The sequence below is a fragment of the Lonchura striata genome, chromosome 4 (genome assembly GCF_046129695.1).
Source record: "Lonchura striata isolate bLonStr1 chromosome 4, bLonStr1.mat, whole genome shotgun sequence".
NCBI classification, from domain to species: domain Eukaryota; kingdom Metazoa; phylum Chordata; class Aves; order Passeriformes; family Estrildidae; genus Lonchura; species Lonchura striata.
In genome coordinates this window covers 44,908,598-44,934,677 of record NC_134606.1, presented here as the reverse complement: position 1 = coordinate 44,934,677, position 26,080 = coordinate 44,908,598, and the positions used below count along the sequence as shown (strand labels likewise).

Here is a 26,080-nt window from a genome sequence, read left to right as displayed (position 1 = left end):
TGTCTCCTGAACATGCAAATTTTCTGCATTGGTCTTTCCCACGATTTCTGATTTGTTCTTAATTATACCAAAGAAGGAAATAAACTCTGCGTCCTTGCAAAATTTTCATGGCTCTTCTGATTTGGGGTGTTGCAGGGTGTAACTAATGCTCTGAAAAGGCTTCGGGATTCCTGGATGAAAGGTGTGATGAAAGAAGTGTATTGTTATTGTTTTAGGGGAGGAATCATGCTACTGGGTAAGCCTCTGTCACTGAGACTTGCTGGACTTGTTTGTTCTGACTTGCCTATGACTCCTTTCTTTCTTAATTCAGGAGATAAAGCCTCAAGTCTATGCTGAGATGCTGCACAGTGTGTTGTGGTGCTCGGGACGGTGGATCTCCCAGAGAGCAGAGCTTCTTGCTGACCTCTCAGTCGTAGGCAGAGGTGAGTGCCACAAGCTTCTAGCTTGCTTCTTGGTGTTTTGGGCAGCATGGCTGCATCATGTGTAGTTTTATAGGGCAGTTTGAGCTTTGACTGAGGGTGTGGGGAGAATGACACTAGTTCTGAGCTTGCTTCTGTTTTGATCTGCCCTTCATGCATCAGTAATCCTTCTGATATTTCAGCCTTTCTCCTCACCCAAAATACATGTTTTCTGAGAATTTCCAGCTCATCTACAGCACAGAATGGCAAATCAAGGTGGCCTATGTGGTGGGCAGGTGAGAGTCATTTCACAGTGTGCTGACTGACCTACCATTCATGCTAGTGCAGTTAGAATGTGTTGTAGGCACAACTGCTAGAGGAGAGGACAAGTGGACTACAGTTGGTAAAGGAGCTTCTTGTGCTTTTGATTATTTTAATAGACTTTATATGCAGCCAGTGAAGTGTTAATATGTGCAGAATCAGCTTGGAAACACACCAAATCTGGCACCTGACCATTTTGCTCACCCTGTATTGGAGTGAAAATTAAACTGAAAACCCACAGAGACTGTAACTGCTTGTGTGGTGTCTTGCTTTTAAAGCAGATTTCAAGAAATCGAAGAAGGACAAAGAAAGGCAGGCAGAGCTCTTTTTGAGGGCTGGAAAGCAGAGATCTACTGCTATAATCGGTGACTGCCAAACTAACAGATACATGTCTATGACCAACACAGCTGGAAAGGGAAATCCGAGAGGTAAAGATGATGTTAAAGTTACAGAGATTTATCCTAAACTGATTGCAGTCAGTGGCCATGTACTTAAAATTTTCTTTACACTGATATGGTCTCTCAGTGTTCATGCAAATTGTAAGTCTTTATGTAGTGAGTAGTCCTCCTACTTCTGCTAAAACTTGTTTCAGAACATGAGAGTCTCAAGAGGTTTGCTGTGGCAGTCAGCTCTAGGAAGATAAATAAGTGATAAAAGAATACCTCAGTCCTTGGCATTACAGTTACATCCCCAGACTGTTGTACTGGTACAGGAGGCTACCTCTATCCCAATGAATAAAGAGCTCAAAACTTCCAAACAGTCGTGTGCAAAATGGATGAGAGAGTATGGAATAGCAAACCTTTTGTGCTGATTGCAGAGGTGATTGGATTACCAGGAAAGCCTATATGAGCAGCATTTTGGCATCATGGATATAGTTGCTGGGAAGCTCTGAGTTAAGACGTCCCAAAGACTGAATGCTGTCCTTGAATCTTGAAGCAAATGACAAGAGCTGCGTTTGGAGTGTTTGTCTTTACCCAGCTGAAGTGTGGTCTGGGGAAGCAGCAAGACCTTGGTAAAATTGGATGGTTAAGGGGAGGAGCTCAATTAGTAAGTGGCAAATACATTACTGATGCTTTATCTGCAGAGAGGTGGCATGCAGCACCTACTGTTTTTGTGGGCTGTTCAAGGGTGTGGGGAGATCAAGCTGATTTAGTATGACGCATAGAAAAACGCACACTTCATTTCCCTCAGCAGATACCTTCAATGTTTGGAAGTCTTTCATTGTATCAGAATGTTTTAGGAGATATCAAATATTGAGTAATTGAGACTGGTAGGTAACTGACCTCATCCAAACAAGGGTCTGGCAGTACTTAGGCAGGCACCAGCTTCTTCTGTTTCAGTTCTCAAAGCAGCTGAGGTTGTTGTCCCATTCTTTTAGAAGTACGTGTCCTGAGTATGCCACAAGGGCACAGGAGAAGTGCCAGGTTGGTGTGGTTGTTTGTGGTAAAAGTGGGAGTGAAATTAGCAAGTCTTGCTTTGAGGCCCTGTGCTTTTTCTATAGGCCTCCTAGAGTAAGCCAGATGTATCCCATTTGCTGCCATCCCCAACCACCCTGCCAAGGTAGATGGCTCCAGGGACCTAGTCTGGATTTTTAAATCATGCTCACCAGGCCAGCAGATTAGTCTGTTCAGTTGTCTTGTGAAGGGTCCTAATTCTAGGAAGAATGATTGTAGGCATACACCTGAATCCATTGGCTGGGAAAACTGGTCATGAGTATAAATGTGGAGAGACCCTCCCCATCAGATGTGCCACCCAAACTCTGCCACTAGCTATTCTGAGAATACTGGATCATCAGTTGGCAGGAGTATAATAATAAAAAAAGTATAATAATAAATATATTCTAGGAAGACAGCAGCAGATCATACAGAAGAAGTTGCATGTTTTTTTCTATGTGGAATGTGGCAAAACACTTTCAGTAAAGAGCTGGTACAAGAAAACATGGTTTGGACTAATCTAAAAGGAAATCTAGTTTGGGATGCTATGAGGTCTTGGTTTAAGAAGTCAAAAAATATCAAGGGGAAATCTGTAAAGCAGAACAGGGTAGCTGTTCCCTGCTCATCCAGAAATTGGGTGACTAGGGCCACATGATAATTTGCGCTTTCTTTTCTTGTCTGATCAGTTTTCTGGTATTGCTCTTGATGAAGCTTTTGATAACAAGCAGTAACTCAACCAGAAGAAATGAATAATCTCAATATAGTGAATCAAATCCTGTGAGGCAGAAGTGGGAGCTGAACTTGCATCACTTGCACTGTGAATGAATATAGTAACCTTTTAGGAATTTTGGTTACAGGATAAGAGGAAAACCAGCTTGTCACCTATGTATTCTGCTTGTCTTTCACTTTTGGGTAAATGTTCCAAATTCAAAGGTGAAGAATTCATTTGGTGCTGATCAGAAGTCCAACCTGAAATCCTATGTGCTTTCTCATTGGATTCACAAGGAAGACCAATTTTAGCTCTGTAAAATTTTGGTATAACTCTTCTTCATAATATGTCGATAACTATTAATGTTGCTTTATTTCTTGCTGTATTTCACTTATTAAAATATCTTGTATCAAGGTTTGATTTAATATATCTCTTTATAAACACAACTTTAGTGCATTTTAAATACTTAATTATATTAAAATATATCTATTTTCAAAATAATTATTTTTGATTTTTTTTTTTCAGTACAGAATAACTTTTTAGTGATCACATTCTTTGTTTCAGAGCCAAGGTGTGTAAGCTAGGAGATTTAACAGTTTGCTCTTTCCAACCCCAATTAGCTGTGATATGAACTTTAGAGATGCTGCTGTCTTCATGGATTATCTTGGGCCCCTTGGGAATGACGCATATTTTAAATGAGAACACGGATTGCTAGAGGATGTTTAATACTCACGATAGTATTGCCAAGATAAGCAGGTCTGTACTGAACTGTAGGATCTTGGGCTTGAAACTTCTCGCTAATTCAATGCACACTGAAAGCCGCCAGATATAGACCACAAGTTGGTGGTTTTAAAGCAGAGAGGACTTGGCCTTTGAGATCTCCTGATGATGTCTGGGTCTGATCTCTTGTAAGGGTTTGCTCCTGTGGAATTTGAGTTATCTCACTCATGCTAGAGGGTGAATGCATTGGTGTTACCTGAATTCCTGTTGGCCCTGCTAAGAGTTAATTTGCAACTTACTGGAGTTTGGGCAGTAAAAAAAGTCAAAGCCTGTGATATAAGGAAACAAGAAACGTGAGGCTGTGCAAAACACCAGATAGCCGTGGTATTCGGGATCTTCTCAGGAGAATTCTTGTCTATTAAGCAATGTCTCTTTGCTACAGAAGAAAGAAAGGTTGTATCCATGGTGGAAAGGCTTTCATCAACTCTGCAGAGAATCAGTGTTTCTCTCACCACTGTGTATCGCTGGGTGGAGCAGAATTTGCTTGGTTACTAGAGTGCAGAGAAGACCATATCTAATTCCTAAACAGGGGGATCCACCTGCCACTAAATTATATAACTATGGAGTAGGATGTCCCAAGCACAGGAATCCCTGTCAAGGTGGTTATTCTGGTAGTCCTGCCCTCTGTGGCACCATAGCACAAAAGGCTAGGGGAGTGAAGAGCTGATTGGAAGTGTAATGTGTATGCATAATGAAAGCATTGACTGGATATAACCTGAACTGTCTCTCAATATCCTAGCCTCTGTCTCAGCAGAGCTAGGCATGCCTAGCTGTGAGATAAAATAGGAAAAAAAAAAAAAAAAAACAAACTGCAAAACATGGAGTGGAGGCTACTGAGCTGGGTCCCACACACAGACATTACAGTTGAAGGATACTGGTAACTGTACACTGTGGGAGTTGATGAATCTTGGTGCTGCCATTATAAAAGGCTTTTCCCACCCCATTCTGTTACTTAGCAAGATGGAAGTCAAAAACATCCTGCTAAAGGGATGGAAGTGTTTCAGTTTTGAAGAGATATTTCCACTTTAATTTGTATATCCTATATACAAATTAATTACTTGTATTTGGATGTTGGTTGACACCTCGTGGGTGTTGGTGGATGAAAAGCTCAACATGACTCAGCAATGTGCACTCACAACCTAGAAAGACAACTGTGAGCTGGGCTGCATCAAAAGAACTGTGGCCAGCAGTTTGAGGGAGGGGATTCTTCTCTGCTCTTGCTGAGTGCTGGAGTACTCATCCAGCTCTGGATAAGCGGAACATAGGAAGGACATGGACCTTTTGGAGCAAGGCCAGAGGAGGGTTCTGAAGATAATCAGAGGTCCGGAACAGCTCTCTTGTGAAGACAGACTTGAGAGAATTGTGGCTGTTCAGCCTGGAGAAGAGGAGACTCATGGGAGATACTGTGAAGAAATTCTTTACTGTGAAGGTGGTGAGCACTTGAACAGGTTTCCCAGAAAAGTTGTGAATGCTCCATCCTTGGCTAGAAATGTTCATGGCCACACTGGGGCCATGGTGGGGCCCCATTGGTGGGGCTCTGAGCAACCTGGTCAAATGCAAAGCATTCCTGCCTATGGCAAGGGTGTTGGAACTAGATGATTTTTAAGAGTCCATTCCAACACAAATCATTCTATGACTCTATGATATGAATGCTTTAAACTTCTTCCTTAAAAAAGTGTTAAGTTAAATCAGTATCAGAAGTGGCATAGGGTTTTATTCCTTATCTCCCATATTTCCATTTCCCTCAACACTACAGCACTTCCTAATGTTTCTGTTTCCCTTTACAAGTCTGTGTGACTTGTGGAGAACAAGCACCTCTGAAATATTGGAGGAGAAAGGAGTGTGTTTGTGACTGTAGCTGGTATTTGCACAAAAAGGAAATAGAGACAGATGGCTGGAAAGACAGTGCTGCTTGTGAGAGCATGAGTCCCACAGGCAAGGAGATGCTCAGGTTTTTTAATCTTAAACTTTGTAGCTTTGGCATAAGGCCATGTTTTGTGGAAATCTGTCTGGATTCAGTTCACAAAATGCAGTGGTTACGATCTAAGAGCACAGTTGCCTCAATATCTGCAAAATCAGCCTTACACTGCCAGGGCTGTGCTGTGTGCTCTATGTGCCAAGAGCAGTGGAGGGATTGCCTCCAATTGCCATTCAGGTGGAAGCCTTTGGAGTGGGGATGGTTAGACAGGGAGCCAGTCTAATTGAGATGGATGGGAGGGGCTCAGGCTGGAAACAAAAGCTCTCCAGTGAGGAGAGCAAAGTGAGATGCAAAAGCTCGCTCTTTCAAGCATGAGATGTGGCTACTGAGGAGGGTCAGAGGCATGTTGCCATAGTGGGCTGTTCTGTTTAGCCAAGAGTCTTGCCCTCAAGGGTAATAACTGACTGCCCATGAGGTATGTTGCCATTCCCTAGGACTGGGAAATGCTGTGAGATTGGTATGGGAGTGCTCCATGGAAATCTGCAGTGTATTGACAAAACTGAGGCAGAACAGTTCACTGGTTTTAGGTTTTTATCTGAATCTCTTTTTCTACTAAACCCTCAGAGCTGATGGACAGTGTATACAGTCTAGATGGTGAGAAGTCAAGGCCCCAGTGGAGCCAGTTGAGTTCTAGTGGGTGTTAATGTGCTTATTGCAACTCATAGTTTGCAAAGGAGTTATCTCGACCAGCCTGGGTTTTCAGACTCCTATCAGCTGCCCTACAGCCTTGACATCAGGAAATTGAGCAGTCAGGTGGGGAAAAATTTGGACTGTGCATTGCAAGAGCAGAACTCACCCCAGTAAAGTAGGAGCAGCAGCAGGAGAGGTACTGGCTCTCTCCATAGCACATGACTCTGAAGCAGAAGACTTGATCTTGGTCACCTGTCCTGTATGTTTTGGTAACACTAAGCTGCTGCTTGTGACTACCTGCAGCTGTGATGCTGGCTGAATCTCCTCTATTTTAACATTTTCTTTCCTATATGCCACCTCTTTGAATGGGCAAAAAATTTGCCCCCTCCCACTAGCCAAAACCAAGATTTTCTTCCTTGTCTCTTGCTGAATAAACCCTTGGTGCCTGCAGATCTCTTATCTCCTTTTTCTGTAGTGCTATCTTCTTGTTGTCTTGTGGGTTTTTTTTCTTTGTTGTTTTTTTTTATTTTTTTTTTCTTTTTTTTGGCAGGGGGGCATGGGGTTGGGGTGCTTTTTTTGTTTTTTTGTTTGTTTGTTTATTTGTTTGTTTTTCTCTTTGTTTTTCTTGACATTTCTTGCTTGTGGCTTTACTTGGTTTTCTCCCCATCAGAGCAGAGGATATAACACCATCCTTCTTCTCACCACTTCACTGCCTTTTGCTGTCTTGGATTTGTGCACCAGACTCTTACCTTTATTGCTTATCTGCCCATTCAACTAATTTCCTGAGATGGAGCCTCTGCTGTTAACCTGCTCTGCTTTCACTGTGATTTCTTCTTTTCCACCTTGTAGTCACAAAACCTGCAAACACTTATTCTCTCTGCCTTCTTTTCTTCCTCTTCCTGACTGCATCTTCTCAGATTTTTCTCAGAGATGGCTGTGCCATACGTCTGAAAAGTGGAAAACTGTTAAGCATGTCTGGTTCACAGCAATACAAGCATGGATCAGGGGTGTAAGTCGCCAGTCAGTTCTCCTCCTGAGGGCTGGCTGCTGCCATTAGTCTGTCCAGGATATCTGAGAGATTATCTCAGGTGTTTTTCTGACAGCATGTACTAATGCAGACCATGGTGCAGAGACTCAGTATGTGGCGTGGCAATTACCACATGGTGTGCTGTGGAATTATTTGGGATCTCTAATAATTGTGCATCAGGTTTTGCATCACCCTACAATAAAGCTACTGAGGGCGTGCACAAAAATGCAGTTTTCCTAATGTTCTGTTGCTTAATGCTGCACTGGAGGACATAAGTGGAGGAAAATCTCTTTGTGCCTCTGTCCATGTGTGAGTCAAGTTCTCAATCATTTTACTGGTCTCCTTGTGGCTTTCAGAGAGTGTGGCTTTCATGGCACACTGGATCTTGTTGCCATGTCACATTTACACACAAGTACCTCTTTCTCTATAAGTGTCTGGGAAGAGACAGGATGTGGTCGTGTTCAGTATACGTGTGGCTTTGGAGCCCCAAACCCTCAATAAACCAAACCTAAATAAAGGAACCAATAAATGTTACGACTCATACCAACTAAATATAACCAAATACAATAACTACCTAAGTGCATCTCTGGTTGCCTGGAATATCCTTGGGGCAAAGGTTATTTTGTCAGTCGTGAATTATTAAATTTATGTTCAGTTTAAGTGCCTGTGTGGGCAGTCAGCTGCATCTGAAATCTATGTAATATTTCTTGAAGTAAAATTGTCTCTACTAGCAGTTCCTGCACTTTTTCTTTGGGTGTATGTGAGGCAACCGAGGCAAGTTAGAACACAGGAAATTCTGACTAAATATAAAGGAAAAGCTTTTGCCATGAGGATGGGCATTGACTGGACCAGAGATCTTGGGAGGCTGAGTTATCTTTCTCCTTGGAGATGCTAAAATCTTGACTGGACAAGGTCTGGAGCAACCTACTTTAATGGGACTTAGTTTAAACTGTCAGGCCCTTGGAGTCCAGAGGTCCTTCCCAACCTGCCTCACTCATTCTGTGGAGTTTTTCAGCTGAGCTAAGCTGTGCCAGATATGCTTCTGGATGAACTATTGTCTTTGTACTAGAGTTGAATTTCTCCATGTTGTTTTCTTCAATACAGGCAGTGACCCAGATGGACAGAGCAATAAGGCGCTTAGAGCCATGGAAGATCGCAGTCATTGTTGTGGCAGTGATAGTAGGCTTAGCCCTCATCATTGGCTTGATTACGTTTCTTTTGTGCCACGGTAAGTGCCCTGCTATTTTGTTGCGACAAGCTTTCAAGAATCTGTTGTGTTTCACTTGCTACTGTGGTCCTGCCTGATGATTTAGGCATGCAATTTGCCCCTGGTATAAAACTCACATGAGAACTTTGTAAATGCTATTTGAGAACTAGATTGATCTGAAGACCTGTAAGAATATTTGAAGTACTTTATTTGAAGCAGGGATTTCAGTTTTAACCCTCCTTTTGTTTCTTGCCCTGGTGTTTCCACTGGTATCCAGTGTCTCCACTGACTGACAAAAGGAGAACAGTCTTCTGTATAAGCCAGAGGATGCATAGTAAGCTTAGTCTTGAATGGGGTTTTTGCAGAAACTCAACCTGGCTCCTTTAACTGAGAATATTCCAGAAAGAGAGAGGGCAGAGCTTTAGGTTTTCAGAGGTCAGGACTCAGTTCTGGTTGCCAAGAGCCCAGTTTCAGTAGCAGGTCATAGAACTATTAAAGTTGGAAAAGATCTTTAACATCACCAAGTCCAGCCATCTTGGCTCATGACTTGAAGACAATTAATTACATTCCCAGTCACTTGCCTCATGAATGAAGTTGAGTAACTTCATTCCCAGTCTTTGAGATAGCAGTGTGAGTTTTTTGAAATGCTTTCCTGCTGGAATGGAATTAATCATGTGGCCATCTCAGCTCACCAAGAGTCAATGAGGCTGTGGCTTGCACTAGGACACCAGAAGGAGCAGTGGCAGAACTGCAGCTCAGCATTGCTTTTTGCCAGCTCTGTGTTACAGGGCCCCTCTCTTCCACACACCCAAGAATCAGATTTTAAAATTAACACTGAACAGATGCAAACAGCTCTTCCCCACATGCTTCTCTGAGGGGCAGGAATGTGCCAGAGTACAGCTGGGGAGGAGGGGATGTGGCTGAGTTGGAAGGGCTCCTTTGTCTTGTGCTACGCTCACCTTAGGACATCGAGAAGATGGACCCTAGGGAAATGTAGTGGGTGTAATTTGGAGCTCCTTGAGATGGTTGTCAAAGAAAAAATGAGCCCCTAGATGGTCCATGGAGCAACAGGATGGTCCCCCTTTTACCAAAGTACTGCTAAAGCTGTAATTTCCCTGTTGACAGGATCATTGCCAGGGCCAGGGAGCCTTGCTTGTGCCATGTTCTGTGAGATATTGTGCATCTTTGAATTGCACTAAAGATGATCAGCTATATTTCCTTCTTTTTCTCCTCTGTAGATCAAGACAGATATTACAATGCATCTTTCCTAATCACCAATGTCAAGTATAATCCTCAGTATGAAAGGCAAACTACAGATGAATTCAGGAACCTAAGTGAAGATATTGAAACCGTGGTAAACTAAAAGCTTCTCTGCTTACACCTGACCTATGCTGAAGAGTTCTGCAAATGTGTAATTGAAAATAGTCAGAGGTGATTGTGCCTCATCCCTACATGGCTTGCCTTACCTTACACACCTTGCTGTTGTGGGTTAAAGATGCATAGCTGACTGTGCACATGCAGATGGTAAGCACAGGTGCTGTCTGCTCCACAGCCCTGTGTGGAACTGGCAAGCACAGACCAGAATGGATAGTGAAATCAGCCAACTCAGCTGTTTATTTTGGATCTGCAGTCCCTGATGGAAATTTAGTGGCAGCTTTGGTGTAGAGGTGAAGATATGACGGCATTTTCATGTGTTTCAGAGGCTATGAGACTGTTATATTGTCAAAGCATGTACTTACTGCAGGTGTATTTTAACACACTCTTTTCTTTTAACAGATATCTGAAGTATTCAGGGGGTCCTTTCTAAGTAAAAGATACATCAAGTCCCACGTGGTCAGTCTAAGGTAAGTAATGTGAAGGCCAGGAATAAGCAGGGATGTGCTAAATACCTTTTCTTCCTACTTCATGACGATACAGAGCATTCCTGGTTGCTTGGGTTACTCCAGGAGGTTGACTAAGACTAACCTTGTCTGGTTTTTGCTGTCCTCTAGTGCTCACAACACTGAGGATTCAGTTACCCTTAGAGGTCAGCAAGGAAGAGAGGTTTGGCCCTATACTTCTGCAGATTGATTACCCTTTCCCTAACTGTTCACAGAAAATTCCCTCTGATCACTGTCATAGCAAGAAGCTTTTGCTCCCTGCTGACATGTCATCATCTTTGTTTACTTGAGCACAGCCATGCCATTTGTTCTGGACATCTGTGCAGACCAGACCTGTTCTCATATAAAGAAGGCAGGCAGTAAAAAGCAGAACCAGGAGCATTAGTAGGCAAAGAGAACGACACCATTTGTTTTTGTTGGTTTGTAGCCCAGATCCTGTTGGAGTGCTTGCATCTGTTGTTCTGGTATTTAAATTTCCCTCTGCTGACAGTGAAGCAACGACCTGGGGTCAAGTCAACCGTGTGTTACTCAGAAGGCTGAAAGCAACCTCGATGGACCTGAATGTTGACCAGTCTACCATTAGACTCACAGGCAAGTGCCTTACGTTTGTGTTTTCAGCTTGGAATTTGGAATTTGTTCCTCACACTTTGCTGTTCTCAGCTTCATGAGTTTCACCTTAGTATTGTAAATGCAGGTGAACCCGTTGGGAAGAAATGATGATGTCTGACTCCAGTTCAGAAGGCTGAATGATTTATTTATTATAACTATACTATAATACATTAATATACTATTTAAAGGATATACTAAAATTACATACCTACTTTTTCTAACTACCATATCTAACTAACTCAAGACTCGTGACCCTCTTGCGAGAGTCCAGATACAGGTGGATTGGATTGGCCATCAGGCTCAAACAATCCTCACCAGAATCCAATCAAGCAATCCTCCAGGCAGACAATTCTCCAAACACATTCCACATGAGAAAAAAAAGGAGCAGAAATAGAAATTGTTTTCTCTTTCTTTCCTCTGTGCTTCTCTATGAAAAATCCTGAGTGAGAGAAGAATGTGCCTGCCACACCTTAGTATGGAAATATGGGCTATTCTTGTTTTCTTTTTTTGCCTTCTCAAAATTGTCTGTTAGGCTGACAGCCTGGGAAGTTGGAAGACAGAGCATGGAAAGAATTAAGACAGTGTGAGCTCTTCTCCATGCATCAGAGGCTTTCCCAGTGTGACCTAGTTGTGTTGAATGAGATAGTCCCCCTCAATTCATAAAAAAAAGGACCAACTTTGTGATCTGGGGTTCACAAACAACTTTAAGACATACAGTAAATTGAATAAGAACCTTTATAACCAGGCACTGAAATGCAGAGCTCTCAAGTTATTAAAAAAAGCAGAGCTGAGGTGGTTTCCTTTTCTATCTTCTGCCATTTCCTTTGTCATTTGACAGATTTCTGCAGCAAGTGTCTATCAGGATCCTGAGGATCACTGGGCAGTAATTCTCTCTCATGAATCAGTTGTGGATTTCTATCTGATGCTGACAGAGGGGTTTTTGTAGGAAAGAAATTAGAAATGTTGCAGTTTACCTTCAGACAATCCCAGCCCTGAGGACTTGTGAAGACTTATCTGACCACCTTGCCACACTAAACATGAACAAAGGCCTGTAGGCATTTGCTGGTGGCTGTGCACATTGTACATGTAGTTATAACTTGGACCTACTTGCAGTCATCTGCTGCTTTTGTTAGCTCTCAGCTAAGGCAAGAAAAGTGCATCCTGTGGCTTAGGATCCTGAGGAACAGAGGCTTAGATGAACTTCTCCAACAAAGCAAATTACTACTTCTTGTACTGTCACTCCAGGCAGCAATGCAAGCCACTTAATTTGTGTTTTCTGGGTACAGAGAGGGAGTCTGGGCTGGATCACATAGCATATGAGATAAACTTACTGTGGTCTTTGCTTCTCATTCCAGAGTTGAACAAGGAAAAGGGAGATAACCTTTTGAACAACTGTAAGTATAAATGCTTTATAATAAAGGTCCAGGAAAATAGTGCTGGAGGTTCTGTACTTAGAAAATCCTTATACTTTCATGATACAAGTTGAAAATAGAATTTGTTGCAGATATTAGAACAGTAGACAGTGCATGAGCCAGGGGAGACTTCAGCTCATTTTCTTGCAGTCTTGCTGACTTGCTACACTTGTAGAATCAAGCATTATGGCTTGGTGGTGGGAAGCACTTGCTTTAATGTTGGTTGTTGGAAGTAGGGGCATGTAGTGAGTTGCTGTTAGCAAGTTTGCAGGAGGACTGCAGTTTTGCTGTGGGCCATGATTCTTGCTGGAATCCTTCAAAAACCATTTTCCCTCTGCCCCCCTCCTCCCTGTAGAAAGGTTTGGCAATAGATGTCTGTCAGATTTGACCTAAACTTTAAGGAAAAGCCAGAGGGTGGGAGAGGGAGAAGAGGTGTCCACACTTAGGGCAAGGCAGTGGCATGGCCCTGGAGAGTGGCAAGTTCTCAGTCCTCCTGTTGTGCTCCCCCTTGAGGTCTTAGAGCTCCTCTGGAAGCTGGGAGACAGCATTAAGTACCTTCCCAGAGCACTCCCTCAGTACACTGCATGCTCTTGAAGACTTTGCACGTTAGCTTTCCATCTTCAAATGGCCTCTGAGAATTAACTGGTTTGAATCTAACTTTGTTCAGCTGGGTAATACCTGATTGTTGGCACAGTGGCTGTAAGTAAATTGCTGGGAAGAGGACACTATTTTTTTGTTGTTGCTGCCAAGGCTAATCTGAAGGTGACCTGACAAAATCCCTTTTCTTTCAGTGTCCATACACAGCCTTCAGGTCCCATGGGAATTCATATGGGCTTGTGTATCTGAAAACTGGCTTAATGAAAAAATAATGACTCCTCTACCAAAATTCTTTGCTTACCCTGCATGCATCCTGAGACGCTTGTGACCGTGGCACTTGGCTTCCCTACTTTAGGTGAAGGCTGTCTTTTGATGGAGACTCCTGCCTTGTTACACCTGTGCCTGCAGCCATGAGGGCCTTCAATCAGCTAAAGCAGAGCTGCCTTTTCTCTGACAGGCTGTGGAATACGAAGACAGGCATTCTCCTTCACAGGAGTGGAAAGAATAACTGATGGGCAGCGTGCACGGGACGGAGAATGGCCGTGGCAGGCGAGCATTCAGCTCGATGGGACCCATCGCTGTGGGGCATCAATCATCAGTAACACCTGGCTGGTGACTGCAGCCCATTGCTTCAGAGGGTAGGTCATCAGCACCTCTCTGATCCTACAGGCCTTAGGATTCTTGGTTGCTCTGACTTTTTGTGACCCTCTAATATCTGTATCTGCTGAAAGATAATGAAATTTTACTCTTCCCCTTTGGCAAGCCTGGTCACACTGCTTTTTGATGTTAAATAGAGACATAAGCTCCCTTAGGTATGTTGTTTTGTGTGGCTCTGGCATAACCTCAAACATCTTACAGAGTAAGAGATCCTCGAAGGTGGACTGCCAGCTTTGGAATTCTGCTGAGACCTCCAAAACAGAAAAAATTTGTCCGGAGAATTATTGTTCACGAGGGATACGGTGACGTTCTCCTTGATCATGAATATGATGTGGCTGTTGTGGAACTCGCCTCTCCTATTGAGTTCACAAGTGATGTGCACAGTGTCTGCCTTCCCGAAGCATCTCACGTTTTCCGAGACAACACTTCCTGTTTTGTCACTGGCTGGGGAGCTTTGGAGAATGATGGTGTGTGTCTCTTGCCTCCCTGTGCCCTGTCACATGTGTGCCTGAGAAGACTGATGTTAGTTTTATGGGGTTTTTTGTTTATTTTGAGTTCCTTAGACTTGATGCTTAATAGGCACATGTCCCAGTGAGATACCTTTGGACTTAGTTGGCTGCTTTTTTTTCTGGCCTGGTGAGTGGATTGGAAATGGGGGGAAGGTCCTGAAGGTTAGTCTTACAGGATTTAAGAGCAGTTTTTCTTAGTTGCTGTACACACAGCACTGATTGAATACATTTGGTTCTCCAGTCCCTCTGGGTTTAGTTCTGACATGAGTTCTTTTGCTATTCAGATTTTTTGTAGATGCACCATGACAATTTTCATCAGTTTTTCTCACTTTGGTCATAAGTGAGGCCTCATCCAGTGACTTGAGCGAGCTTCTTTCAAATTAGTCTGTGTCATTGAGGTTAGAGAGGATGGGACTATAAATCTGCTTGTGAGAGCTACTGACTTGTATAGGTTGTGTTTCATGGGAGACCCTTGGGATGTGTAGTGATTGCCCAAAGCTATGCTGCAGTTAACCAAATGGGTCTTTTCAATGATAGCAAGGACATACCATGTAGCCTACAGCTGAATGCAGCGCTGAAATATGTACAAAAATCCATTTGTCCATTATGCTAAAGAGCATCTGGTGATGATGAATGATCAATAGGAGTTATGTTTGGGAACAAGTGAAGTACTTTGGCAGTGGGGAGGATTGACTTTCTTAATCCCGAGACATTTTCTGGTTAGTGCCCTAAATTGCCTGTGATGGTAGAAAAGTGGCAGGAAAATTTGGCTACTCCTAATCATTGAGTTTTTTATGTTGCTTACCCTGTCTGCAAATTCTAATGCCACTTTTCCTTCTAGGCTATAGTGTTAATCAGCTTCGACAAGCAGAAGTGAGAATTATAAATACTGAGGTTTGTAATAGAAAACAAGTGTATGGTGGAGCTATAACAGCTGGAATGTTGTGTGCTGGATACTTGGAGGGGCAGGTGGATGCCTGCCAGGTAAGTCTCCTTATTGGTAGTAGTGAAAAGGAAATAGGTGGGGTGGAAGGTGATGTTTTCTAGAAATAAAATGTACTTTGGGCAATCTTATGAGTTTCAAGAACTTGATAGATACAAATGAAGAGCTTCAAGGCTCACGTGCTGGAGTCTGCACTTCAGTTTGCACAAAGTTTATATACAATGCACAAGTGAGAGAATGCAGATGTGAGTGTGTGAATTAGACATAGGCTGTGAACCTCTGTCTTGTGTGAAACTTGAATTGTAACTGAGGTCTACAGAAAAATACCTGCCAATTGCAACAGAAGAATTTGAGTTCATGGCCATTTACTTTTTTTCTGTCTGTTGACATTTTTCTCCTTAGGGTGACTCCGGTGGGCCGCTGGTGCAAGCAAATTCCAGAGGAATCTGGTATCTTGTGGGAATAGTGAGCTGGGGAGATGAATGTGGCAAGCCAAATAAACCAGGAGTATACACACGAGTGACTTACTATCGAAATTGGATCCGCTCCAAAACGGGCATCTGAAACCTGGAGCAGGTTAAGTTTTGTGGGTTGTGTACAGCTATTCCTCTGACACATCCTGCTCTGTGGTCATCCTCTAAGCAGCTGCTGGCTTAGCTTGTGGTCATGTATAAAGTACCTGTAAGCTTGGAGCAGTCTAGGACTTAAAATTGGTTTGGCCTACAGACAGACAGGAACGGAAGGAACGGACTTGATCCATGTGACATTTGTTTGTTCAGGAAGTAGTCTGTCAGAGGGACAACTGCCTTCCTCTATATGCAATATATTGACCCTTTTTTCTTCATGGCCACATGCCTTGTCTCCAGCTTTTATACCCAAGCAAAGTGTTTGCGCCCAAACAATCATCTACCAGCATCCAAGACAAGCTACATCTGAAACCTGGCCCATCCATTTGCTGTGTGCTCACAAGGCCCTATCTATCCATAGAAAAGTGACATCCAGGCCCTGACTCCAAGGCTGCTGTACCTCTGAGAGCTTTCTCCTGCTTCATTCCAGGGAGTGCACTATAATGAAGAATGGAAAATGGCTTAGAGAAATCCTGGTTCCTAATATCGCATTGGACTAATTAAGTGAATGGAGAACCTTTTCTTGCCTGAGAAGGAAAGTAGTGGAAAACACCAGCTTGTGTCCACCTTCTTTGAACAAGTAAACATATGCCTACTCATCGCTTCATATAAACAGTCTCTACCACAGCATTTGCCAGGGGAACGATTACTGGACTTAAGACTAAAAACCACTTTATGTTTATACCAGTTTGTTGTCATAGCACAATATTTGGCTGAATTAATTTCCATTTTCATCTTTCCAGACTGTATTTTTCTCAATAAAAGTCCTTTGCCTTTTGTGCAGGATGGATGCTTGAAACAATCTTAGTATGACCTTCATCAAAAAAACCTCCTCAAACTTCTTATTCTTGTGAATGCTATTCTCAAGTCTTCATAGTTTTATATGTGCATCTTTAGCTGTATCCTGTAAAAAAAAAAAAAAAAAAAAAAAAAAAAAAAAGCTTTTGCATTAGTGGAAATGTCCCTGTCCTTCAGAGCAGGACAGAACTTCTGACAGACCCAGAAATCTTGTGTACAGAGCTCTCTCTTCTTACAGGAAGTAAGAATTGCCTGTGTTGCATTGCCAGACTGTAGCTGACTCATTTGATCTCAGCCACACAAACCTCATATTCTCTCTGGCTTCATGTTTTCAGGAGCCCATGTTTCTGTCAGCCAGATAAATATCCAATGCTATCTACAACCCAGCAGCAGAACACACCTATTCTTAGGCGAGATGCTCTCATTGGTGTGTCAGCAAGCTTTTCAACTTCATGTGGATCCTGATCCTAACAGCAGCAAGTGCTGTGGACTTAATTGCTGGATAATGAACCACTCAGCTGCTCTTTTCTCCCTCTGTGGTCAGAAGAGAAAGAACTCAGGAGAGGAGATACTAGCCACACTGCCAAGATTCAGAGCTGGTCCAGCATGGCAAGCAAGAAAGAACCATCTGCTAGACTAGAAAAGACAAACAGCAGGCTTTCAGTATGCTCCTAGTTAGAAGGGCTGGGGGAAACAGGTCCTCAGTGGTTATAGTCTTAGGATCAGAGTGTTGCTCAAGTTGAGCACCAGTCAGCTGGCAAAGTCAATGGCATTTCAGGGATCCCCTCTGAACTCTGCAGCTTGCTGCCAGTGCTGCCCAAATACAACAGTGGTCTCTCCAGAGCAGTGATAACAGAAGTATTCTGATTACATGTCCTGTGATCTGTTTGTCAGTCCAGAGAACAGTTTTCTAGAGCCTCACTGGAGGTACTGGAATAGTTAGAAGCCCACAGGTCTGCAGCTGTTGTGTGTTCTGTACTTGTGTATACCTGGCACTTGATTTTCTTTTCCCCCTCCAGAAACTTTTCTTGTGGAATGTTGTGAGCTTCAGAAGCAAACTTGGTGGTTTAATTTCTACATAGGGAATAAACACTGTCGGACTGGTTCCATAGGTCTGAGCCCAACAAATTTCATTTTGGCCTCTTCAGCTGAACATGTCTTTGACATATATTGCTTGTTAGAGGAAGCTTAAAACTGATTTATGACAAATATATATGAAATTTTTTTCTTGGTTGTAGTACTTGTCTTGCCAGGATAGTAAAGGAAATTTTATACTTTTCTTCATAGGTATCATTACAAAATACTATGGATTTTCAGTTTTCAAAGCACTTTAGGTTTGGGTTTTCAAAGGACATAATGGACTCTCCATCTGCTGGATTTCATTGTAGCTTGCCCATTTAACTTTTTAGGATTGCAAATACCAACTTTCTCACTGATTTCCCAAAATAGATAAGTAGATATAAAAAAAAAAAAAAAAATCCTTTTGACTCTGTGAACTTTCCAATTTGCTTCTTTTGGGTACTATATCAGAAAACCTTAAGCATTTAGCTCAGTCTCAAGGGCTGGAGTAAATCTCATTCTCCAAAGTGGTGCAAAAAAAACCTCAACTCATTTGCTTAAGGAACTGCCATTTCTGAGTGTCTCCTTGTAGAGATGCAGTACTTGATCTCCCTTATTGCTGAGTTGCCAGCACAATGCAGCCAGGAGGAGTGGGGATGAAAAGGACCTGGCATCTACTTGATGTATGCTTTGGAAGGCTTTATTTTGGAAAACCTTGTGGCGATTCTCCATATAGCTTCTGGAAATTTTGGTTCCTGTTTCTTCTGGAAGCAATATAGTTCACATGCTCTGAGGCCTCTTGGTGATGCAAAGCTGTACAAATGGTGACTATCAAAAAGAGCATTTGAAAGAACAGACTTCATCCAAGGGAGCATTGGTGTGGTACTGGAGATGATGGGTTTTAATCCCTTACCTGTGGCAAAACTACACTGATGTCAACCTTGTCTGGCTTTTCATGAGGGAAATTAAGAAAACCTGAAGCCAAAACTTTTTATTTGGTTTAGGTGATCCAGCAGACTTGTATTTTTTTAAGCTGCATTTTCACCAATTTTTGAAGCTACAAGGTGCAGTTTCTCTCATTTGTGCTTTTAGAGCAATTAACATCTTCACTCAAGGCAGAATGGGATGTATCTAACAATACAATCATGCATGACACACAGGAATGTAATTTATATGTACATTTAATAAAATTTGCTAAATTTATCTTCTGTTTCATGTACTTACTAATTTCCTGCATCACAGTAAGCAACTCAACTGTCAGTTGGAGACTCCTTTGTTTTAGAACATTACACTGATTCTATATGTTGGATTTACGTGCTGGCTTTTATAATCTGGTTTTTGTGATTGTTAGAAGCTGTTAGATGAGCAAAATGTCATCTAGACTAGGACAGAATTTACCCACCTGGCCAGTGGTTACCCAAATTTATGCAGGTAAACAGGTCCTGTGTCATCCACTAGAGGGTGAATCGTATTGTACAAGAGCCTTATGACCTTGGCACCTGGTGGTGCTCCGCTTCAACTCACTAGAGAGGAGCTGGATGACAAGGCACTGTGTTCTTGCTGTCGTGAAGATGCACAGATGTTACACAGCTTGCAAAATCTGGGGAGGCTGCAGCTGCTTAAAGCTGAAGCCTTCAAGCACAGGCATCTGCAGCACGACGTGTCAGGCTTTTCCCATCAAAAAGCTTGGTATCCCTCTCTCCCCTCTAAGTGTGTTAAATGCAGTAGGCTGTGGCTGTGAGAGCAAGGGCTGAGCAGGTTTTGTCTGCTTATCTGCAGCAATAAAGCCAGAGCTTTGTCCTGTGGAAGAGTAGAGTGGGAAGGCACATGGTCAGGTATTTTTGGCATTTTGGGTCAGTTTTCTGAGCTTGTCAGCCTTTTTGCAAACAAGATAGCAGAGCAACAGTAATTTTGAGAGTTTGACAGGATAATGATAGCAAGATTTTCAGTGGTAAGCTTTGGTCTCCCATAGTGACATCTCCCTGATGATTTTTGTAGATTGAAGGCACTGATAGATATCTTCTTGTCCGTTTCCTGTCATAATGGGAAACTTGGTACAAATTGTACTGTAATCTGAGCTGGAAAGGGGCTACATGCTGGAGTTCATCAATCCCAGTCTATAACAGCTAACAGCCAGCAGGATGAACTTGGAATTTGAGGTTATTTAAGAGGATAAAAAAAAGAGTTTTAAAGCAACAGCCTTATTGCAGTATTACAGAACATGCCATGTTTGCTATAGATGGGAAGGGGGCCATTTGCTTGAGAGTAACCCTCTTGTCACATTTTACTGGGTTCAGTGCAAGAAAGGGAGTGTTAGAGACAGACTTCTTAAAGGACATAATTAAAAAAAAAAATTATGGCTTAGAAAACAGTTTTGTGCTGATTTTCTGACAGAGCCTGTGTTGTGTATGTAACACATAAAGCATTTATGAGCATTGACTTAACTGTGGCCATGGTAACTGTGCCATGACCCAAAGATATGCTCAGCTGGTGTGGTTGTATTTGGCTATGTGGGTGGAGTTTCTGTCAAAGGGTTTGAAGTGAAGAACTGAAGAGAAGACTAATTCTTATGATCTTTTGTATGTGTGGCTAAACAGCATCCTTCTATAAAACAAAGCTGTCAGTATTTCAGATGGCTGGTGTCTGATCTATTACTGCTGCAAAGAAAACTTTTCAAAACTCATCTGGTTAGAATACTTTAGAAACAAAAAGAATAAATGGCAGTTAATCTGCTTTATCTTTAATTTTATTTCTAATTAAACCCTTTCTTAAATCACACTTCCTTTGAAGAACATTTTGTTTGCCGTTCATTGTTTGTGGCTTTTTCTCAGGTGCAAAAAAATTGTTTTGATTAAGAAAAAGAAAAAGCTTTGAGGAACTTGTCACCCAAAAAATGCAACTCTTTCTTTTATATAAACATGCATAGGTCTGAGAAATACATGGCATATCTCCAATTCACTTGATTAGCTAATGAATTCCTTCCTCCCTGTAGTAAACCAGAGTTGTGCTTTCTATGTGATGTTTGTCCCTTCTGTGTCTGTGCTTTCTACCTTCCAGTTGTGCCACCTGGCTGTCTCTTACTTGAGGAAGGACTTGCCATCAGCCTGGTATCCAGAGCCTGTTTTAATCACAGATTGCTCTTTTCAAATCAGTACAAACAAGGAGCAATTGTCACACATCTCTGACCTTCACCAGGCTCTTGGGATCAGCTGCAGCCTTTGGAGCTGTGACTCAGACAGTCTGGCTCTGTTCTCCAGGCCAGCAGATGACCTGCATACCAAAGGGGGCTGTTGATAGCAACATTCCTTCTCCAGTGGACAGACCAGATGGAGGGACTGTGCTAGGAAATTATGTCTCCTATGCTAGAGCATGATGAAAATGTAAGAAAAAACTTATTTGCTGTGAAGGGTATTGGAACTTTGAACCAGATTGTCAGGAGAAGTTACGGAGTCTCCATCCTTGGAGATACTCAAAACACAATTGGACATGATCCTCAGCACCTTCATCCAGCTATGCTTGTTTTGAGCAGAGGTTTTGGGCTGGGTGATCTCCAGACTTCCGTTTCTGCCTCAGCTGCTCTGTGATTCTGTTCTCTCCAAGTGCCTTAGCAACTTCAGGGAAAGAAAGGCACATGGCCATGGCTAAGGGGTGGGCACTCTCTCAGGTGAACTGACTGTCCCGCTCAGCTGTGACAGCCAAGTGCTCTGGTAGCCAACCTAAAGAAGCCTGACACCAGGACCTTTTCGCTTGACCCTTGGATGCCATAACAGTGCTGTTGTCCCAGACTTGGCTGGCACTGTTGCCTTTGAATAATCAATGGAAACAGCAGGGTATGGAAAGGAAAACAATCCATTCTGTGCCACCTAAGTAGGAAGCAAGTTACCCGAGAGACAGCTCAGCCAGAAGGTCTCACAGGGAGGCAGTGAACCAAGTGGGACCCTCATTTGGTATTCCATTTTTCTATCAGAGGGACTGATCTCCTAAACTGTGGCTAAAAGTACAGCTAGAGTCAAAACAGCTGCAGGATGGAGGTCTTGAACATGATTTTCATTATGTCAAGCTTAGTCTATGAAGCCTTGAAGGCTAATGCAGTGTATGATAAATCAGGTGCCCACTGACAAGAATGCCGTGTAGGATCTTACATGCTGCTGCAGAGTAAACTGAAACAGGCAATATCTGTGGCAGAAAGCATCTCAGACTGTTTGGCTTCTACCAGGCAACCCAGCAGCTGACCAATAATATGAGATCAAATCCAAGTTACTTATTTTCTGGGAATGTAGAGATGTAGGAAAAGCCTTGTTTTGTGTGTGCTGCCATCTGCAGAGCTCTAAGTTCTCCCAGTAAGTCCCTCTAGCACTTCAGATGTGTGAAACAATGCTGCTCTTCCTTTGTTCAATTAGAGCCGTGCATGTAAAAGATTTTTTGTATTTTAAAGTGGTCTGTTTCTTTATAAGCTTAGTCATGTGAAGACTTCCTGTATCTTTGGAGATGCTGTGTGCCTTAACAGGGAGAGGAGGATTTGCACACTGGATGTAGAGTGGCTTGTTAGCCTGACAGAAGAAAATGCAGGTTGTCCTGTTTCACTGCACCAAGCAGCAGCTCTGCCTGAGCAGCTGCAGAGGGCAGGCACACGTGTGCCACCTTTTTGCCTCAAACAGGACGATGGGCTATGAATTTGTTTTTAATGACTCTGGCACTGGGGGACTTCTGTTGTTGAAGGGCGTTGCTGGTATTCTGGGCTGGCCTCCCTGGCTGCAACTCAGACGGGCGTAGCAGTTTCTGTTACAAGGGCCTGGAAAGAGGGACTGCTTGGAAAGCAGCCAGGGCAGGATCTAGCATACTTCAGAGCTTGAGGCCATTGCTGTAGCATCCCAGAATCTCCACGCGTTCACTACCTCAAAGCCACATAGGCATGCAATAAAATCTTGCCCCAGGTGACTTTTAAAGGCTCAAGAAAAAGGTTCCTCTCCCAGACCTCACATGGGCTCTGGAGAATAAGTCTATTTTTTAAAATGGATTTTCTGCTTTTGTTTTTTGACTTATCAATTTTTAACTGCCATCAGTTATTAAAAGCCACGGCTGGCATTTCTGGTAGCATAGGAAAGCATGGGATAATAAACTGGTGACCTTTTTCGGCCAAAAGAGTAAAGTTGTGTAGCATGCCCACAGCCGAAATGAAAAAGTATAATGAAATGCAGCTCATTTAGAGCTTCTGCTGATTTTTGTAGGCCAAATGCAAGCTATTTTTATTTTCTTCAGGAGGAGGCAGCCTGAAGCTATAACTGAGCTGTCCTGGTGTGCTGATGGAAAAAGGAGTGAGCTTGTCCAAGGGAAGCATTTCCTTGCAGTGTACCGGTTTGGTCTTGTCAGATGCTCACAGAGAATCACAGACTAATTTAGACTGGGAGGGATGTACAGAGGTCATCTTGTCAAACCCCCTGCTCAGAGCAGCTCTAATTAATTCAGGTTGTTTAGCATTCAGGCTGTTCAACAGAGCTTCTCTCACTTCTGTTAAACATCACTGACAGGAGCACTCACTTCTCAGTTTAAAAGTAATGATTGATTGCTGTCTTTGCTCTGAAATTCATGGCCTGGCTTGAGTAACTGGTAGACAGTTATGCAAAACATCTTTGTTTGTAAATTCCGAAGCTGTTATTGCTACAGGACTGGCCAGTGGCCTTCTCTAAAGGTGTTCTTTGTCTCTGGAGCCCGCGAGGCTGCGAGTGTGCAGACACAGACCCAGGCAGTCTGTCATTACCGTCCTTAGGCAAGCAGTCTGTCTGACCGGCTGGGCTGACTTTGCAGGGTTAAACAGAGAATGCTCATTACATCTTTTTACACTTTCATTCGCAAAATCCTGTGCACCCACATTCTTGGATTTCCACCCCACGCTTTGATAGCTAGTTTCCGTACTGCTTCCCTAGTATTAACCAAAAAAGGTTACTAATTGCCTTGCTTACTGAATGACACCCTAATACCAAGCACTTTGCAACTTGATAATTTATTGTGAGGAAAATTATTTGTTAATTATTGTCTTTTCTTTGTCTGTCTGTACCATTGTTCCTGGGGCAAAGGTATGTGTCAATTAATTTTGCATCATGTGAAAGAAGCAAGTGTATTTCCTTATTTCACATTGTTTTGCAGGGCAGTTCATTCTAATGTGTAATTAATTTACAAACAAAGGCAACCTACTTAATGTTTTATTAGGCAGGTTGCAAAGTATTCTTGATTGTAAGAAAATGAAATAATTTTTTAGGAATATCTTTGTTATTCATACTGTGCAGTAACAATAGGAATAGTCTGTCCTAGTGTGATCTGAAAGTTACCGGAAGTTCATTCATCTGTTCCTTTTCTCTGACATTTCTTGAGAACCTTTGCAATTCTAATGAATGTTTTTCATTCTTGTTTTAAGGCTCAAGATTTCAGATAAATGATGTCTCAAAATCTAGCTGTTTGCTAAAACCTACTTCTCTTGTAATAAGTTTTTTACCTGATCCAGGTGGTCAGAGTTTGCCACTGAATTTCTGCACACATTAGGGAGAATTCTTTGCATCTCATAGGGTAAGCACTTCAAGGGCCACTTTTTCCCAGCATAAAAAAGAAAAAAAAACCACAAAACAACAAAAACAAACAAACAGAAAATTGGAAAAAAAAAAGGAGGAAAAAAACCCAGCAAAGAATTCTAAGGTATTTTCTTGACTACTGCATTTAATTGGTTTGTAATCAATCTCCATCACTCCATCAAGTGCTTGAGTTCCTGTGGCGATGTGTGGGTTTCTGGGTGGAGCAGGGAATGCTTTGTGCACAATCTTTTCTGAGTTTTACTAATTTTGAAAAAGAAAATAACAGGGTAGGTGGTGGGGAATGGAAGGTACAGCCCAGGGAGGATATTAGTACACACTGACCTGTGTACTCAGTCAGTAAAGTCTCAGGTAAGGCAGGCAATTGTGACAATGCCTTTTCCACAGGGAGCTCAGAGAAACCAAAAATCCCAATTGATTTGATCAAAGCAAATGAAGACATCAAAAAGACAACAGCAGATGCTGTTCAGCAGTGATCAGCTTTTCCCACTGTCCTCAAAATGGCCTGCCCAGATGCTCCTACAATTGCATTGAAATGCCTGTGAATGGATAACTTTGGGGAAAGATGGAAAATGACTTGGTATATTCTGGTAAAATTTTCCTCAAATTTTCCTCTTGTCTTTTCTTTTTCCTCCCCTCCCTTTTGGTTGTTTCTGAAAGAGAGTGAATGTTCCAACAGAAATAAATGAATCTTGAGACTTCATGGGAAAATAAAATGCTTCAAGCTTTCTGGCACAAATGCAAGTGCATCAAACAGCTGAAAACAGATTTGCTTTCTTGTAATTTTACTTTTTGGTTTGTGATTTTTGATTTTTGGTGTAAATGCATATTTTCTCACTAGTGAATCTCCATTTTTCCCCCTTTCCAGATGGCTCTAATGTTTGTGCTGGGAGAAGGGAATTCCAAGGAGATTGGTGGCCCTTTTCACAGAGTAAGCATTTTCCACAGGCGGGGTTATGCCAACCATTAAATGACTAACATGTAATTAGGAGGCTGGATACTTATAGTTGTCTTGTCCCTGATGCCAAGGGAGTCCAGGACAGCTGTGGATGAGTGAGCACCAAAGGTAGATCAGGCTTGGCTGACCAAGCCATTTATGTCCATATTTGTTTTTGTGTTGGCTCTCTCAGGAGACAACAGACTTAGCGTTGTGGACAGTGTGGTGCCTCTCCGCTGTGGGTTTTACATTGAGCATGTGGTAGAAGGTGCAGCCACTCGAGGCAAGGCCTGCTGTAGGGATAAAGCTGGACAGAAAGGGAGTGCTGGAAAAGGGAAATCTCACGCACTTCCTGTTTCGCTGTAGCGAAGAACAAGTCTTCTCGCTCGGGCCGGTTTATCTGCTCACTCCATCTCTGCCTGGGGAGCTCTTTGATGCAGAGCTGATCGGAAGGCTGCAGTCTCCTTATCAACTCCATGCTTACCTCTGTTTGTTTTTATTCTGAAGTTCGTTCCCTCATTTTGCAATAACCCACAGGGTGCTGGGTGTTGCGCCAACCGTGCCTCAATGAAGGATCTTCATTCAACAGCTCTCCCTTCCCGTCACACCAGTCAATGCGACTCCTGCGTTTTCCAGCACCATTCTCTGCGCAGTCCAGACTTTAGTCAAGCCTTCATTGGTGGGCAGAAAGGCTACCAGGCCTACCGGGACCTGCCATGGGATCTTCAAAAGTAGGTGGCATGCTTGAACCTGGCAAGTTTAATTTGGAGGAATGGTGGTAAAGGTACTGTCTATGGGAAAGCTTTAGGGCTTCAAGGACATAGATCCAGAGAAGAAATCTGTTTTTCTCTTACCTTTGGTGCTCAGTGCTCTCTCTATGCCTTTTTCATCCTTTCAGACCTGGGGTACATCATGGATCTGTTTGCAGCCTGAAAAGGGATGATAAACAGAGAGAAAGCTGAAGAGGAAATTGCAGGATGAAAGGGTGG

General features: G+C 42.7%; 2 protein-coding genes across 2 annotated transcripts in view; both read left to right on the top strand.

Annotated features, from left to right (window-relative positions):
• The first annotated feature begins 329 nt into the window (after window positions 1-329).
• On the top strand, window positions 330-16,086 carry TMPRSS11E (transmembrane serine protease 11E). The gene is made up of 11 exons (XM_021532653.3): window positions 330-409; window positions 2,643-2,659; window positions 8,385-8,504; window positions 9,722-9,837; window positions 10,260-10,327; window positions 10,791-10,954; window positions 12,328-12,366; window positions 13,439-13,619; window positions 13,840-14,105; window positions 14,989-15,131; window positions 15,493-16,086. The coding sequence occupies exons 1-11, from the start codon at window positions 330-332 to the stop codon at window positions 15,652-15,654; spliced, it is 1,356 nt and encodes a 451-aa protein (XP_021388328.3). The 3' UTR covers window positions 15,655-16,086.
• Window positions 16,087-25,658: 9,572 nt separating this feature from the next.
• The window catches only part of LOC110471736 (transmembrane protease serine 11E), a 39,664-nt gene continuing 39,242 nt past the window's right edge, over window positions 25,659-26,080 (top strand). The window contains exon 1 of the mRNA XM_021532660.2: window positions 25,659-25,822. Coding sequence (XP_021388335.2) covers window positions 25,659-25,822 — 164 coding nt within the window. The remainder of the gene's footprint in view (window positions 25,823-26,080) is intronic.